General features: G+C 36.6%; 1 protein-coding gene across 2 annotated transcripts in view; it reads right to left on the reverse strand.

Moving 5' to 3' along the window:
* ATRNL1 (attractin like 1) overlaps positions 1-18430 on the reverse strand; it is a 525452-nt gene that overhangs the window by 445976 nt on the left and 61046 nt on the right. For both annotated transcript variants that reach the window (XM_027812182.2, XM_005443870.3), the window contains exons 6-7: positions 12910-13084; positions 11648-11735 (exon numbers count right to left, since the gene is read on the reverse strand). In XM_027812182.2, the coding sequence (XP_027667983.2) occupies positions 11648-11735; positions 12910-13084 (263 nt within the window). The remainder of the gene's footprint in view (positions 1-11647; positions 11736-12909; positions 13085-18430) is intronic.

The following is an 18430-nucleotide window of genomic DNA, read 5'->3' on the forward strand; positions in this document are numbered from 1 at the left end:
GACCTAAAACGTGATTTTCCACACACTCTGTCGACAGGGATTTCATTCAGCATGTCACAAAAGCGCATATTCTAGCAAAGTAACTTAAGCCCCGAGAACATTCACAGTCATCAGAGCCCAAAGTAAAGAGACAATGAGTGTATAGCATCCTCTTGGGCCCATCTGCCAAAGCCCAATGCCATAGGGAGTACTTTGAATTGTTTTAAAGGGATGCAAAACAGATTTTCCAGTCTTCACGAACCACATACCTCAAACAGAAACGTCATCTGTTTTGATAAGTAATGAATTATTTACTTCAATATTGAGTGAAAGTAAATCCTACTGAATTTCCGACTTCATCTGGAGTTGCAAACCAAGGCATACAAAGTCACAGAACAAATTGCAGTTTGTGGGCTTCACAGAGCGGCTCAAGGACAGTTTATCCTGGGTAGAACAAACTGCCTCTGTTCTGAGGATGATACTCAGTCTTTGATAAGGGCATACCAGAACCACATAACATCTGCATCCCATCTGCACCTTGTTTGTACAGCTGGCAGTTGTCTTCTGAATGTTGCAATATAACGTTCTAGGGTTTACCTTAAATATAATCTTACCTTGTTCAAAAAAACAAAACAAAACAAAAACCACCATGGGGAGAAGCTGCAGGCTTAGCACATTTGGCAATTTTGCTTGGCATGGAATACAAAGCCTCAGAAAGAGAGACTAGAAGATAAGGAAACTACGTAATGTAGGAAGTTTAGATCACCAAGCAGAAATTTCAGACTTTTTGTACAAGAAGCTGATGGGATCTAAATAGAAATGTAAAATACATGCTACTATCATCATACATGTCAAGAAAGATTAACTCAAACTGGCCGGCATGTAAAATGCACATGATTAGTAGAATGACAGTCTATTTAGCTCAGCGAAACAAAGGCTTGAGAGCGTTGGAATGCTGTCTATATACCTACAGTTGATGGTAAACAACAGAGTCCAGGGATACTTATATATTTTCTTATTATTCAGAGAGATCAGTCAGTAAATGACTGACCAAACTCTCTGACCTGTGTTTAAGAGTACACCTGAAATTTTTAGAAGACTTTCAACTATTTTTTCATTTGAGGCAGGTAAACATTTCTTGATTTGAAATTTAAATCATTCCTATGCAGGGATACTTTGTGTTATCAGTTAGATCGGACTGCTGATGTTTGAACAAAAGAAAAACATTCATTGGCAGGATTTTGTAGCGGTATTAGATATATACATCTGAAGCCATTCATTTCCTATGAGATGAAGTAACATTTCCAAGAGCTTGGTGAAGACCCACAAAAGCTGTAAGGAGGCTGTGCACTGATCCAAGGGAATGGCTTGAACAAATACTCTTCTTAAAAATATCCTATATGACTCATACATTACACTGCCACAAAGATCTTAAAAGGCAAATCAGCATTGCTATAACATAGTAGACTAATTATTTCTTTATTTGTTCTTAAATGCTGATAAGAAACTACAGCAGAAAAAGAGCTAATTAGGGAGTTGCAGGCGATGTATAACTGTTTGAAAAAAAGATTTCTGACACTGAGGAAAGACACTACACAAAAAAAGGTCACCTAAAGAGCTGCGTGAACTTTGAAACGATTCCTCAGACAGCTGACAGTAAGAAAGTCCTCCTCACAGTTCTGCTTAAATGATTCAAAGTTCAGATAAAAGAACACTTCTGCAATCTTTATAAACGACACAGCAGATCCTGTACACAAGACTAGTCACAGAGAAAAAGACAAGAAGGTCATGACAACTGCTTTATCAATGCCAAAAGCAGATCTAACTAAGCTTCACCCAGGGCTATTTCTGAGATTAAGAAGCTCGTAGCGCTGCTGGAAAACACTTTAAAACTAACTATAGTTACTACACTGTATATTGAACTTGTAATTCAGAGTTCCTGCTCAGTAGGAAATTCGAGCAAAAATGAGAAACATCTTGCTGTAAACCAAGCAGGTAGGCAGCTCGCTCATTTGTGACATTCCCACCTACGGATCACATCATTTCTTCGCATGTGTTCAGGAGCAAGGCAACAAAACAGCCAGTATGGCTCCTGTTAGTTTCAATGGAACCAAAGCTTCCCAAGAGATGTTTCAATTTTCTCAAATCAGCTTTTTTCCTTGAGAAAACTATTTCAGTAGAAATTCTTGATGAACCATAACGAGAAGGAAAAATGACAAAAGGTATATGGGTCTCTGAATAGTTGGCTGTGCATATTGAGCAGAGAGGTTGACAGAAGGTGGCAGTAATCACAAGACCAAAGCCAGGATTTGAACAAAACAATTAAATCACTTTTCTCAAGAGAAAAAGAAAGCATTAGTTTGATCTGTTTCTCTTACAGAGTAATGATACACGCACCTGTTGCAGCTAGGCAAAATAGTAACAAGAGAATAACTCAAATACAGGAGAAAAAGTAAATTCCACAATTTGGAAAGCCTGTTGGAGAAATTAAGACAATTTAAGGCAAAAAAATTCCCCTTAATTTCTTCACCTTATTGATATCATCATCAACTTTGGAGTACGTGTATCTTAAATAACTGAATAAATCAAATAAAACTAAATGCCTGGTGGGACAGAGTAAAAAGGAGGGAGCCAGACTTTACAGTGTTATCCAGGGAACAGAACCAGAGGGGATGGGCAAAAGTTGGATTACAAGAAATCCAACCCCAATGTAAGAAGAAAACTTTTATTTTTTACAGTGAGGATGGTCAAAGACTGGAACAGATTGCTCAGAGACATGGAATTGAATATCCTTGGAGATATGCAAAACCCAACTGGATGACGTCTGGAGGAGCCTGCTGTAGTTGACCCTGCTTTGAGCAGAGAGGCTGGTCAAGATGACCTCCAGAGGTCCTTTCCAAACTCAACTATTCTTTGTGAGTCTGTGAAAACAGATTTTTAATACAGGCATACCTCTGGAGAGCCTATTCCTTATTTAATTTTCGATTACAAACAATAACAAAAAAAAAATCCATTGGATGATCATGAACAATATCCAGATTGTAAAATTAAAAATGCTTTTCTTTAAAAAAATAAAACTTTTTTTTTTTAAGAAAAAAAGAAAAAAAACAACCAACCAACCAAAAAAAAAAAACCCCAAAACCAGAAACTTTGGAAAGTTACTTACTTTGCATGACTAAATAGATGACAGAAGAAAATAAGAAAACTTGAGAGTTCTGGTGAACAAATGTCAATCAGCTTAGCAGTCTGAACTTTATAATTTGAGCACAAAATTCTTTTAGAAGCCCGAAAGAGAATAAAATCATTCAATGTGCATTTATCCTTAGTTACAATAACAAAGAAAGTCAGGATCTACATGAAAGCACTAATTCCTGTAATTTAATAAAGGCTCCAAATCCAAAAATAAATCCTCCTTCAAGTGAGTAATCATAACTTTGTGATTTGTGCATTCAAAGTTTCATAAAAACAGACAAACCAACCCACAGAATTTCCACAAAATAGTAAGTGAATACTTATTTTAATACAGGTAAAAGATAATAAATTGTGAAACTGACTGGTAATCCAGTACGCTTTACTTCAGCTGTCTCATGTTCCTGACTTCCAAGGCTGTGTACTTGGTAATTCCTGGAAAATCATGCCCCAACAGTATCACCTGGCTTTTGCATAATTTTAACAAGACTTCAAATCCCTTCACAGAAGAGCATTTTACAGTGAGAAAAAAAAACCTGAAACAGACCCAGGAAGTTACTCAAGAAGATCACCAAAAGAGCAGGTAAGAGCCCCCACTCATCTGAAAAGTCCCAATCAAAAGACTACACAGCAGACCAGAGTAACTTCTTCACCCTGAATCCTGAACAGAGGGCCAAAATCATTAGTTCCCTTGACAGGCTCTCTTCCCTACACCATATCTCAGTGTTAATATTGATTCTGTATTTCATATGAATGCAGTAAGACAAGATTTTTCCAAAACAAATGTTTTTATTCTTTAGATTTTGCAATTTTTCCTTTTTTCTAAAAGAACAATACTCATCAACTGCTCTGACTGTACCTGGGAATGCTACATTTATGCAAATCCTGCCTGCGTTCCAAAAGACTTTCCTGGTAGTTACACACACACACAAAAAAAAAAAAAAAGTGTAAAGAAAATGCAATAAGGGGGTGATTTATAATCCATTTCTAATTAATTTGAAGTAAATTAATCATGTTAAAATAATGTCCTGGTTTCGACTGGGATGGACTTAATTATCTTCTTAGGAGCTAGTGCAGTGCTGTGGTTGCGCTTTGATGTGAGACTTTTCAGTTCCTCGGGCCTTACTAGCAAGACGGCTGGAGGGGCACCAGGAACAGGGAGGGGGCGCAGCCAGGCCAGCCGACCTGGCCTAGCCAGAGGCAATCCATACCATGGGGATCATGCCTGGCATATACACCCGGGGGCTGGCCAGGGCAGGCGGATCATTGCTCAGGCTGGCTGGGCATCAGCCGGCAGGCGGTGAGCAGCTGCACCGTGCACCGCGTGCTCCTTTCTTCCTTTTCCTCTGGATTTTATTCTTCCCCTTCCCTTTGTCATTGTAACTGTTATTGTTATCATTGTTCTTATTGTTCTTTCATTTTTATTCTATTTCATTATTAAATAATAATGAATAATAACGTAATGAATAAATAACAATTATCAAATTGTTCTTCTCTCAACCCTCAAGTTTTACACTCCTTTGCAGCTCTCCTCCCCGTCCCACTGGGTGAGAGGGACTGAGCAAGCGGCTGCGTGGTGCTTAAAGACCAGCTGGGGTTAAACGACGACAAATAACCACATAACTTTCATTTTCTATTTCTTAACTGTATCATGGCTACACAGAGACGTTTATCACTCAGAAAGGAGGATTTTGCCTTAGTTCTTATATAAATCTAGACTGTTACCGAAAATTTGGCCAAAGAAATGCCATTCACAAACCACATTAAGAACAGTCATTCTCCATTTTCTTGACACAAGACTATCAATCTGTTTTCCTCCCATAAACTGTACCCATTCATTAGTATAAAAATTAACTTGATATAAACTAACAGGACTCAAACTTTGAACAGAATTTTGTTCTCTATAGTTACTTGAAATTTCTAAAAGTTTAGTCAAATCTGTACATCGTTAAGAAATTTCTGGATTATTTTTTTTCAAGCAAAATGTAAGACTCAAAGTAATCTGGCAATACCTTACCCATCACAAGCTTGTTTTCTGCATTCAATACATCCACCTGGTTTAGAATGGTCAAATCCCTCATCTGCATTTCCCCCCAGCTCATTACCTTCTTTAATACGGTAACAACATCAAAAATGTTCTTGTATGTGTTATATCAAAAGGACAAAAAGAAAAAAAAAAAAAAGAATAATCAACATCTTTACTTGATCCAATAATCCTCCCATTAGATCAGGACTGACAGACTGGAAAGCAGTCTTCACCTAACTCTTCCTCCTGCAGCCTGCTTTATTATCCTTATTGAGGAGCTATATTATCATTGAATAAGTACCTGAATGAGAACCTGCTAAGTTATATGAGGAGTATATTACAACCTAAGCCTCCCAGCAGGACCAAATTTTGAGTTTAAAACAGTACATACTGCAGCAATTTGTATGTCAGGATTTTAACCTAATCAAGAGTGCTGTCACTTTATTTCTTCATCCAGTTTTCCACACTGTTGCTGGCTATGAAAGTATTAATCCATGGAAGGTTTCAATTAAGTCAGTTATTATATATCTTAAAAGCCATTTTTTTTTCCCCTGGACTACAGAGGCATTCAAAACATAGGACAGGAAAATAAGATAGTGAGCGTGGTTTTAGCCAAAAAAAAAAAAAAAAAAAAAAAAAAAAAAGGAAATTACTTGTTTGCATGAACGTTCTTAGATTTAAGAGAAAACTAGGCTGAAGAAAACCATGCAAATAAAACTGCATGGACAGAGCTTTAAAAGTGCTGAAGGTGTAAGCTGGAGTTTTAGCAGAGATGTCACTTTGATCTTGTGTAACTTTAATATTTGGACTCAACATATTGAAAGGAAGGAATAAGTAACGGAGACTAGACAGAAAAGTATTAACATCTGCTTTGATATCTGCTAGACATAAAAGCTGATCATGCTTAGACTTCAACTTTCAAACCAGTTGGAATATAATGTTATAACAATGAATGAAAAATATCACACTTTTTACATAAAGGAACCAATCTCTTCATCAGTAAGGTCCACTCAATTGCAAAGGAACTCTGAAGATACTTTAATCTAAACTATGTGCATAAAGTGTATGACAGCTCATCTTACCTACTTCTCTTATACTTCTGAGGTCTGCAAGTCATATTTATAAGGCAAGTTGTGCATAATACAGAATTGAAAGTCACAAATAAAAAAACTATGCAAATTGGTGGTACAACCTGCTAATTATTAATAGAACAGTTAGAAAATACTTTTGCATTCCTAGTGCTGTTCCAAATTACACTAAAATAGCCAACAAAAATAGGCATTAGAAGCACAACAATAAACCAATTGCTGAAAGATTGTCTCACTTGTACTAAAGCAGAAAAAGTTTTTTACTCTTTTGCTTTGTTCACGCTAGGTTTTGATTAGACTAATAAAAAATACCAGAAGAGATACACAGACTCAACATCAATACCAATTAAATTGGAAAAGGAATCAAAACAATTGCCCTTTTTTAATAAAGCTTTAAATTTAAAGTAACTTTCATGAAACTCAAATGAGTCAAATTAAATTTGACTACATATAAAATGGTCCATATACTGGAACACATCTTTATGATTACTCCTACACCAGACTGCCTGTTTGCCTTGTTCCTATTGCCACTCTCAAAGGAAACAAATCTCAGTGCCCAGTCATTCTTCCATTGTCTGGGGACCACTAGCAGCAGTTTAATTACAAGGTCAAACTCTGCGATACAAGCACAAGCTCAGCACCGAGTAAACTCCCAGCAGTGACCATATGCACACCTTGTATGCAGCTCCCTTTCTACTTTATTCCAGGGATCAGTATTTTTCAAGTTACCATCTAACTCCCTGTCTAGTCACTGTTTAGCAAAGCTGTATGTACTTACTTTAAAAACCTCACAAGCCATTTCCTCCAGTCTCTTTATAATCCTATTTCTTAGAGGAATTATTTCAAAATATGTTGACATTTTGCAGTATCACGATGCCAGGCACCATACACAGTCTCTGAGATACAGAAGGACCAATTGCTAGCAGAGATAGGTAGCACCTTTCCAATAACCAGTCTGAAGAGGCACTGGAGGTAGTACTATCTAATGGTTTAGTTGGTCTAAAAGGAAGAACAATTTTATAGACTCTCCCCTATAAATGCATAAAAAGTCTTAGTCACTTGTTATAACTATACATCAGTGGGAGTCTTCTGATCTTTTTTCCTTCAGAATAAAGTAAAGTACAGTACTTCAATTTTAACTAAAGAAGCTTTCAGAGGGAAATGGGCACAGTAACTTACTGCATTCTCCACAGAGTCAACTATATAGCTTCAATTTACCTTGCACCACAATCAGGCAATCCTAGCTCTGTGCTCTCACTCCAGTCTAGCACTAGGCTTTGAAATCTCAGGAGCTCAAGCCAAAAACTTAATCTAATTTCTTCTCTGTGGATATTTTTTTCTCTCAACTATAAAGGAAACTACACAATGACTAGCATGCTGCTCAAAACACAGCTCAAAGCTGCCATCTCTAGGTATTATGTTCTACTACATTTCTCACTAAATTATTTTTCTGTTTTTTCAAGAGACTGAACATCTGAAAGGCAAAAATATCAAAAGTTTACCCAAACAAGTTAATTTAAGAACATATTGCAAAAGGACATACTTTTTCCTCTTGAAAATTCTTCAACTTACATCATCAGCTTCTTTGGGCCTATGTAAATATTGATATTTGACATAATAAGAAAAAATATGACAAGTAACATATTAGTTAATTATTTGATGAGTGGTGCTTTACTCATTATTAGTGAATTCTATTTACTAATCAACTTGTGCCTCTGACAGCAGCAACAGCTTCCTCACTACACACTCTCTTGTAGTTTTCATTAATATTAACAACAGTTGCATTTCCTCTCTGAGATCCAAAAAGATCTCTGAATTAACATAGGTCTATTATATTTAATACTTCCTGGTAAAACTATCTCTGAAGGGGTTATCCTTCAGTCTGAAAAATCTCAGGAAAATATTAGCACTGTCAAATAAAAAGGTTAAATGATATTTTAAGCCTTTATGCTGAACTGCTAAATGATACATTACTTGAATGTTTCCTAACTAAAGGGTCCACACACTCTACAAGAACTGTAATAACCAAAGATACCAGTCAGAAAGATTTGACCTTTCAAAGAACAGATAATGCATTAGTAATGACTCAGGGAACTGAGAAGAAGAAAAGCAATTTTTGAGTTGATGTTGGAGTATGCACAGAATCTAGTTCATATTGCTACTGAAAAACACCTCTACAATATTAACCGTGCCATGCACAGATTCAACATCTCTGGAAGAGCAACAGAAGCTAGGAAAAAAAAATAAAAGAAAACAAACATCATAAAAAATCCACCCACACCTACAATTCTGGTTAACTTCAAAAGGAGCACCATATAATAGGAAGCCTGATCATAAAGAAACTAAAAGGTACAACTAAAAGGATAAAATCTTTAATGACAGTATGAATACATTTTAAGGACATCTGCTCAGATCACATGAATGCTTCCTATTTAAAAAAAAAAAATCTCCATTACAAATAACGAAATAAATAAAGCTTAACTTAACAGGAGGATAATAAAGACTGTTAGAAGAAAAAGTATACTTCAAAATAAAGGTTCAAAAACCCCAGCAGATTAACCCACAGCACATACAAAAGGCAAGCCATGAAACAATTTAATGAACTGTCTGCAAAATTTCATATATAAAGTACTAATACATCATTTTTCAAATGTGCCAGAAATACATCCAACTAGATACTTTGTGGTGCAAGCAGACAGTCTGAAGGAGTGTTCTGAGTAAAGCCATAGCGATAAAATGAAGTTAACTTTCTCATGCGAGTTCTTTGTGGCAGACTTTACTGGTATTTCCATAGCAGAAATTAATAACAGATGGTTATAATAAATAAATAAATTTTTTAAAAAAACACCAACCAAAAACTGACAAAACAGTCAGCAACAAGTCACCAGGATCAGTTCTGAAGGAATGTAAGAACAAAACGGCTGACCCCTGTCTGTAGTGTGCAAATCCCTCCTTCAAAATTTGTGTAGTACAAAAAGTCTGAGAAGCAACAGGCAGAAAAGACAGAAATAAGTGAACACATGGTTAAGACAGACAAAAAGTGTAACAACTTTTGAAAAGGGAAGTTATATCTTGCAAATCATCGAATTTTACTGAATGAATCAAAGGTTGACTCAGTTACCTGGAATTTCCAAAAGATCCTTGATAACTTTCCTCATGCCTTAAATAAATTAAGATGCTTTGGGACAAGCAAGACAGATAACACAAGGCTAGATAATTAAATAAAGAAATGTTTTTGGGGGAAAAAAAAGGTCAGTTCTTAAATTAATAGAGGTCATCAGTGGTGTTCCACAGAGACCTACTGTTGGGATTTGTTCAACATACTGAAAAAACTATCTGGCACAGGGATGAATGGAAAAATGACAATGTTTTTTGACAACACCGTGCTACTCAAAATAGCTGAGATAACGGTCAAAAGCAAAGAATTGTAGAAGATTCTCATAGTACTGAATGTGCAATACAAGGATGAATAAAAGGGTAAATAACTGTTCCATACGTAATCATGAAGTGATACATACACATAAAAATCAATTTTAGGTCTGTACATACAGTGGTGGGTTTTGAATTGACTAGAATGAGATCTTGAGGTTATAACTGATAGTTCTGTGAAAATACCAGGTCAAAGCCAACAGCAGATTTTCAAAAAGCCAAAATGCCATTAGGAATTAGTAGGAAAAAATTAGACTGTTAATTCTATGACATCGATCTCTGAGGCACCAATACCCTAAAGACTGTGGTTCCCCCTGTCTCAGAAGGGCCATAACAGAACTAGAAGAAGTAGAGGCAATGGCACAATGTTATCAAAGATATGAAATAGCTTCCTTCTAGAGAATTATTAAAAATGCAAGGAATGTTCAGCATGAAAAAGAAAAGATAGAAAGAGGATTTGACGGACTTAAAGAAAATCATCAGTGGTACAGAGAAAATAAATGGAAAAGAAGAAGTAGGAATCATCAAAATTAAACCAACTAGTACCAGTTTCCCAACAGCTATATTTCTTAAAAAAATACACTTTAATTCTCTAGGCACAGGATGGTATCAATGTTAACATAAACATATGGTCAAAAAATTTGGAAAAAATAAAAAACATGGATTCATAATCTTTCCACAAAAACACTATTCTGTATTAGGAAATCTCAGCTGCAGACTAGGACAGTATTCTGAGGAAGTTTCTGTATGTTCTTGTCATTTTTTGTTATATTCTTCCCTAAGCATTCACTGTTACCGTTATTCAAGACACGTTAACCAGGCTAGACGAACACTCTGATCTGACTTGATACAATCTCTTTTGTTCTTCACCACTGGAGAAGTCTTGTGCAAACAACTGAAAACTTGTGATACAAATTTCATATTTCTTTGTCACGGGTAACAAGTTTGCCAGTGTCTGTACAAGGCTAAATTATGCACTGCAGTCACTTTTGGTCCTTTATATTTTGGAGACGAGGCTTACACTAGCCCAAAAGTAACAAAAGTCTGCTTTTTTATGAAGATTATTTCTTTTTTTTTCTTTCTTTTGTGTGTGTGTGTGAAATAAGCTTTTGAAAGTGCTTTCAATAAAGCAGCATGCAGACTATGTGATACCAGTAGAAGCAAAACTGCCAGTAGTTCATATTTACTTGAACTTACAGTAAACCTACAGATATTATAGAAAAATAGTTTTTATTTTAATACTACTCTGGTTCCATAGTAAGTAATAACACATAAATAAAAATTTATTTCTTACTGTCATAAACTTTAGGGCATTAACAGTCCTTAATAACCCTGACTAGCCTATGCCAGAGCTCAGGCATGGACCCTTTAGTTCCCGACTGCCTGTGATCTGCCTCCTGGATGGACCTGGACCTGTGCCGTAGGTACCTTGTCTTCTGGATGGACCCTTCAGGCATACATTGTAGCCTTCTCTCCAGCCCTGTCTCTGGCCCTGTTTTCTTGTGCTCCGAATTAGATTGCCTGAACAGTCCCTGGACCTGGGTCATCACTTTGCATGCCTGGGGCTGTCAAAAGACCCTGCTACCCAGCACCTGTGGTCCTGTGGATGGTGCCTGGTCAGCGAGGGCACTGCCCAAGCTGAAGTCACCCTTGGCTCCCAGCTCCCCTGCCCTCAGCACAATTCCAATTATATTAGCCCCCTTTTATTGGCGGGGTTTGCTCTGAGGGTTTCTGGTCAGCTAGTAAGTGACTCCTGCACAATCTTTTTTCCAAAAATTGTGCAATACATCTAAGTACTGAAGACAATACTAATACAAAATGTTTAGGAACTAGAAATTAAATTCTCTTCAAAAACTATGTTCATGATGAATCATTTTAGGATCACTAACAGCACGCACAAATAAATTAATTAAATAGGATGCTTAAGAGTCCAAACCTGATATAAAGCGAGAGTGTGTCCGTATCTCTGGAGTGGCCCTTTGGATACAGGTACTACATTCCATATACTGCTTTCCAAATTGTAGCTAGAAGAGAAATAGAAAAGTAAACATTTCCTACCTGCAGCGAAATAGAGGGTTTTGTATGTTCAAACTAACTACGGTGGCAGACTCTATCAGTCACTGTTTATCTGATGTGGTAATTTGTTAGCAGCAGTAACAAGATCACTTTTAACTGCTACGGCAGTGTACTAACTTGTGAAAGTGTGCTGAATGTTCATCAAGCAAACCAGGAACAGCTCTTCCACGGACGGATCAACAATCTCAGAAAACGGGACTGTAGTAAACATCAGCAGACTTTTAAATTATGAAACTAGGTTTCTAAGCTCACTATTATTAGACACATTAAAAACCCCACTCCACTAAACTGCTCACTTCACAATCTTTTGCACTACTCTGAAGACATTGTTGAGCACCCTGCTCAGACATATGGTTGATTTCCATCAAATTTTCATTAACAATAAGTCCATTAATGCATTAACACACAACAAGATGGAAGAGAGGTAAAAAAATAAACAACAAATCCCCCAAAGATGACAGGATTTCTTTTGCATGTGGAAGAAAACAAGTAGACCAAAATAGGAGAAATAAACATACTAACAAACATAACCTAACACCTTCATTTGCCACATTTAGGGCCTCTATGAATATACAAGTGACCATCCAAATCAGCTAGGTAATATTTTCAGCTGCTTCCTTTTTATTTTCAATAGGTGGTCAAATACATACATGTACACACTGTCATAAATACAAAGAAGTGAAATACGGATGACCTGCCTAACCCTACTGGCATGGCACCAACAGGCTAACTGCGTGCATTAATAGAAGTCTCCTATAACTATAAATTAACCTAATCACGCAGATAGCATTCTAGATGCACTGTCTGAAAATACGAGCACGTGGATTTCTTCCACTGTTTTGTTTTATCACCACAATCATTTTTATGTTTTGCAGCAAAGTATAGCAAGAAAACTCGCTATATGAAGAAATTACATATTAGTTGCACACAGTTTGACGTTACCCATATTTTCACTTTTTTTTAATCGTGAGAAAATTACAAGCAGAAAATAAGACCACTAATAAAGAATCTAAAAACATATAAACCTTTCCCTTAAATTGCAAGGTAGAGGCTACCTCCCTGGTAAGATCCGTTTCCCTAAGCCACATCAGAAAGGATATGAAAAAGGAGAAAATCACTTACTTCAACACCATTTGGAACGAACTGTAGTTAAAAGTGTATCCGCCGATCACCCACATAAATTTCCCATGGAGGACTGCCTTGTGGGAAGCCCGGCCCACAGAAGGGCTAAAGGGCTTTACGTTTGGTAGAATCCAGTAAGACTCGGTAGAAGGGACGTTCAGAGAACAATCTGGACCTGTTTTGTAAACAAATGTGCAATTGTTAAAGCCAATAAAGAAGAAAGAGGGGAGGCTTAATTACAGATGTCAGGATTGCTCATTCTGATAAAATACAGTATAGTACTTTTATGTTTAACAGATGCCCAGTGAAAAAAAATTGACAACAAAGGATGTCATTCAAATTGCGGAGTTAGATGAGCTCAAATAATAATGATCCATTTCAGCATTCTTCTCAGAAAACATACTATATGAGTCATAAATTGAAAGAAAGGTGTAATGCATCATATTTGTAGACGCTGTATAGGTCTAAAATGTGTAGCACAATATACACTTCATGTTACCTCTGGAGAAAAACTATACCATATTTGACCTAACCAGAGTAAGCTTATATCAAAGTAAAGAACATTACAGTAAATTATGTTACAATGAAGATTATATTATAGTCAATCTCGGGAATAAAAATTTACCCTTTGCCAATGCCATTCTACATCGTCTTTTAAAAGTAAAATACACTGTAGAGTGCTTTACAAAAAGAATGAAGTACTACTTAAATTTTATAAAATTTTATAGATCATTCTACAAAGCTACCAAAACCCACAACTACATATTGGTTTTGAAGGTATTTTAGCAAACAATCTTTGCTAAATAAGGAAAAGTGAGCAAAATGCACCATCTTTAAGTTATAGGACTATTAAAATCATGACCAGCAAAATTATTTACGTTTCATTTGTTCTGTAATAACCAAAATGTTACTACATTTTTATGATATGTAATATTTATTACATATTACAAAAACGAAAAGATGCACTATTTGCCTCTTGTCAGTGACTGCACATCATTACTGACTGGCTTTATTTCCAGATGTAGAACACTGAATTTTAGGACACCACTGCGTTCCAGTTTAAGTATTATCAATCATGGGACTGAACTTTATACCATCAGTGATGGCATACAGAAGTTGTATAACAACTAAATTATTTCTGTAATTTGATGCTAATACTATAAGCAACGTTATGTCCCTCTCAGCCTGCCAAACTGTGATAAATCCTTCCCTCAAGCTACTGGACATTACTAAAAACCAGAGCTGTTGAAGTCAGATGGGGCATAACCTTCTTTGGAAGCTCAGTGATAACATGCTAAAAAAAAAAAAAAAAAAAAAAAAACCAAACCACAACCAACCAAAGAAAACCAAACCCACACACACTACCAAAAAGCACACACACACACACCAAACATTAAAAAAATAAATAAAAATTAAAAAAAAAAAAACACACCAAGAAAAAAAACACACCAAGAAAATTAGTCTGCATCCCAGATGTCACACATGACATCAACTTTTTAAAAAGGTTCCATGAGAGTTCTGAAAACTACTGGCCTGCTATACTTCTGTTTCCACCAGACAAAGCAGCAGAAACTATAAGAATGGACAGAATTAGTCAACAGACAGATAATTGCCATCTACTCTTAAAAATCACTACAGCTTTCATAAAGAGAAGACCTGTCTTTCAAACCTATTAAACTGCTTTGAGGAAATCAAGATGGGGTGATCCAATTGAAACACTGACACGGATTTTCACAAGGCTTTTAACAAAATTCCTCATCAAAGACTTTTTAAGGAAACAACTTTTGTAGCAAGAGAATGAAGCCTTTGCACGGCTAAATGATTGACTGTAAGATATGGTAAAGAAAGAGTAGACAGGAGCAAATGGCCACTTCTTAAAGGGAGGGAGGTCACCTGTGGAGTCCCATAAGGATTTCTGCTGGTACCCAAGGTATTCAACATACACACTAATGATCCTGAATGAGGATGAGTAGCGAAGCAAGTTTGCTGATAAAGGCAGCTACTGGAGGGCAGAAAGAAGATGATAAGCCTTTGCAGAACCACTGAACATGTTCTTGTCTGACCATATGACTGAGCAATTAAATTACACATTAATTTCAACATAGATAAATTAAAAACCTAAGCAAGCATCATGGTTTAACCCTCGATGGTAAGTAAGTACCACGCAGCCACTCACTCACTCCCCTGGCACCCAGAGGGATCGGAAGGAGAATCAGGAATGTAAAACTCCAGGGTTGAGATAAGAACAATTTAGTAATTGAAATAAAATAAAAAGAATAACAACAATAACAGTTATAATGAAAAGGAGGGAGAAGGGGAGAGTAAATAAATCCAAAGGAAGGAAGGAAAGAAAACAAGCGATGCACAACACAGTTGCTCACACCCACTGACCAATGCCCAGCCAGTGCCTGAACAGTGATCAGCTGGCCCCGGCCAACACCCCGCCCCCCCCCCCCCCCCCTCCCCCAGTTTATATACTGAGCACAAGGTCCCATGGTACGGAATACCTCTTTGGCTAGTTGGGGTCAGCTGTCCTCGCTGTGTCCCCTCCCAGTTTCTTGTGCCCCTCCAGCCTCCCACTGGCAGGGCCTGAGAAACTGAAAAGTCCTTGACTTAGTATAAATATTACCTACCAAAAACTAAAAAAAAAAAAAAAAAAAAAAAAAAATATCTGTGTGTTATCAACATTGTTCTCAGACCAAATCCAAAACATAACGCCACACTAGCTACCAAGAAGAAAATTAACTCTATCCCAGCTGAAACCAGGACAGTTAGCTGTTTTAGATAGACTACAAAGCAGGTGGTCTCTTAACTAACCAACACCAGTCAGTAGCAAAGTCTCATCTTGGATAACTCATTAAAATATCACATCAACACCCAAAAATGGTCAAAAACCAAATCATATTAGGAACAGAGAATATTTACTCCACTGTATAAATCAGTCATTTACCTACACTCAGAAAATTGTGAGCCCTACCCAAAGAGGCAATAGATTAGGGCTGGAAACTGTTTATAAGAGAGTAACAAAGATGTTCAAAGGAATTCAGTGGCTTCTGTAACTGGAACAACTGAGATGGCTAAGAATGTTTTCCTTGGAAATAAAGAAAATTTGGAAGTGAGTGATAAATGACTATAAAGTGAGTGACATAGGATGGGTATGAAGAATCTACCAGGCTTTCTGATAATAAAACCAAGATTTATCAAATGTAGCTTGAAGAAGCCACGTTCAAAAGAAACAAGAGGAGGTAGCTCCTCACGTAAAAACTATCAGGTCTCTCTGCTAAGGATGCTCTCCTGACAAAGGATGCTCTGGATGCAAAGTTTTACACTGAGTCAAGGAGACACTAGATAAGCATTTAGAAGAGAGAGCTGCTGAAATTTACTAAATGAACTAAATAAGTAATTTACATCAGTTTCATAATTGTAAAGCGCATTATCTTTTGGGGGTGGGGACAAGATTACATTTTTCCAATGTGTATTATCATTTTGGGGATAACATGTTACAATTAAACAGCCAGGCATCTAATCTGTACCTAACTAGGTGTCAACTTTTCCTAGTACTTTATAGAAGAACGATATCCACTTGTATCCGAATTACCTTCCATTCATTAAATGATGGAGGCACTCAGTTCCCATTGTTCATTATACCTTCTACCCAGAAAAGATTAACGGTATTTGAATGAGGTCTAATGAGAGTATGAACAATTGAGTGTATTATTTCTTGAGCATTAATAATAGATACAGTAGTAGAATTGTAACCTCAGCAAGATTCTGATTTGGTAAATCACTGGAGGAAACAATTTGAATCTAAGATTGCTTAAAAAGAAACAATTGATTCAGCATTCTTTGATCAGAGAAGAGCTTAGAATTATGAAAGCTGTGCCTCCAGTGATAAAATGAGAACATATTTATGTCTGTTATTACAGCTACCGTTCCTGCACAGACATGTCGTGGTCAACAGTGCCGCCTAGTGGCAAATAACAAAACACAAACTATTCACATGCCAATTGACTTCAGGTTCTCATTGCCGGAGACAGGGAACCACAAGAATTCATATAGCAAATCCAAAATATATTTAGATTACATTGACTGTATTAAAATGAGGATAAGCAATTTTTTTTTTCTATAAGTTAACAATGCAAAAATCTTAACGATATTGTTAATCGGATCAGTGATTGAAAGAATGTCAGACAAGTTTCTTACAGCTTCAGTGCTTCATTTCTGGTCTGCACTGAGTGACAGGAAAGGTGAGACAGAAAGGAGAAACACCCTGTACTCAGGTCTTGTTCTGGCATAGAGGAAGGACACATTCTGAGAAGACACACCTGAACTCAGGAGCTTGAAAGCAGCAGGTTCTCTTAAAGAATACATCAATACCCTGTGCATGATGCACAAACACACTGAAGCGACATCAGCTGACACTGTGACCAGAAGAGGCACAGCTGTCCTCCCCTCACTGCTTACTCTTCAGCTATCATTGCTACTGGCACCGGTTTTCACATGGCTACGCCATGAACCAGACAAGGGAATGCATACAAGTTAAAAATTGCTTTTATTTTTAGCCAGGCTAACTTTTAATCTGGATGCTTTCCCTTACATGTTTCACCTTGCCCAAGTACACATGGTTGTACCAACACAAGTAAGACTGCATCACCAGGACAGCCTCTGCAATTAAAGTGTAAAACATTCATAGATTTATCTCAATATGTATCAATCAATACAAAAATGGAGCATATAGTTGAAAAAAACCAAAGCAACAGAATACTGACTCCTACTGAAACATCATTTAAAGAGCAAGTGGTTTGTTATTGCCTTACAAAGGCAATGGTAAATGTAGGACATACAAATCCAATTTACTGATTTCCTACTGAAATACATATAGCATGAAATATCACCTTTATATCAGCATAAATACATTTTCTCTTGAGAAAAATCACTATTACTAAATACACACCTTTCATGCAATGGAGAGCTGCAGAACAAAGATAATGAAAAATGTGTTTTATTATTTCTATGCAAAAATTATTTTTCTTCATTTATTTAAAATTGAATTTGTTTCTTATCTTCCTAATGTGTCACTCAATCCACTGATGGGGGGCAGGGGGCTGAAGCTTTAAAAACAGCAAACAACTTCATAAACCTGAGCTGGAAGTCAATAACATTATCCTCAAAGGTGGGAAAAAATTCTATAGGTTTAAAAAAAGCGATTTACACAGACAACACAAGAGAGAGGATCTAATTTCTATTTATTGAAGAGTGTAATGAACTGCCAAAGCAAAAATCTGTTCCAGTAGTTCAAGTCATAAGATCAATTCCCACCTAATGAGAAAACATCATCTACTGTCTTCAACCTTAATCCCTTCTCCTTCGGGATCACAGGAAAAAAAACAAAAGTATTCATGTGTTGAATATGAGTGTCACAGTCCTGTTTTTCATACAACCTAATCAAAGCATTTAAATAATTTGTTATTTACTCTGTATCTAATACCTGATCGTTTGAGTTGAGAATTATTGCTTTAAC

The sequence above is a fragment of the Falco cherrug genome, chromosome 9, assembly GCF_023634085.1.
Source record: "Falco cherrug isolate bFalChe1 chromosome 9, bFalChe1.pri, whole genome shotgun sequence".
NCBI classification, from domain to species: domain Eukaryota; kingdom Metazoa; phylum Chordata; class Aves; order Falconiformes; family Falconidae; genus Falco; species Falco cherrug.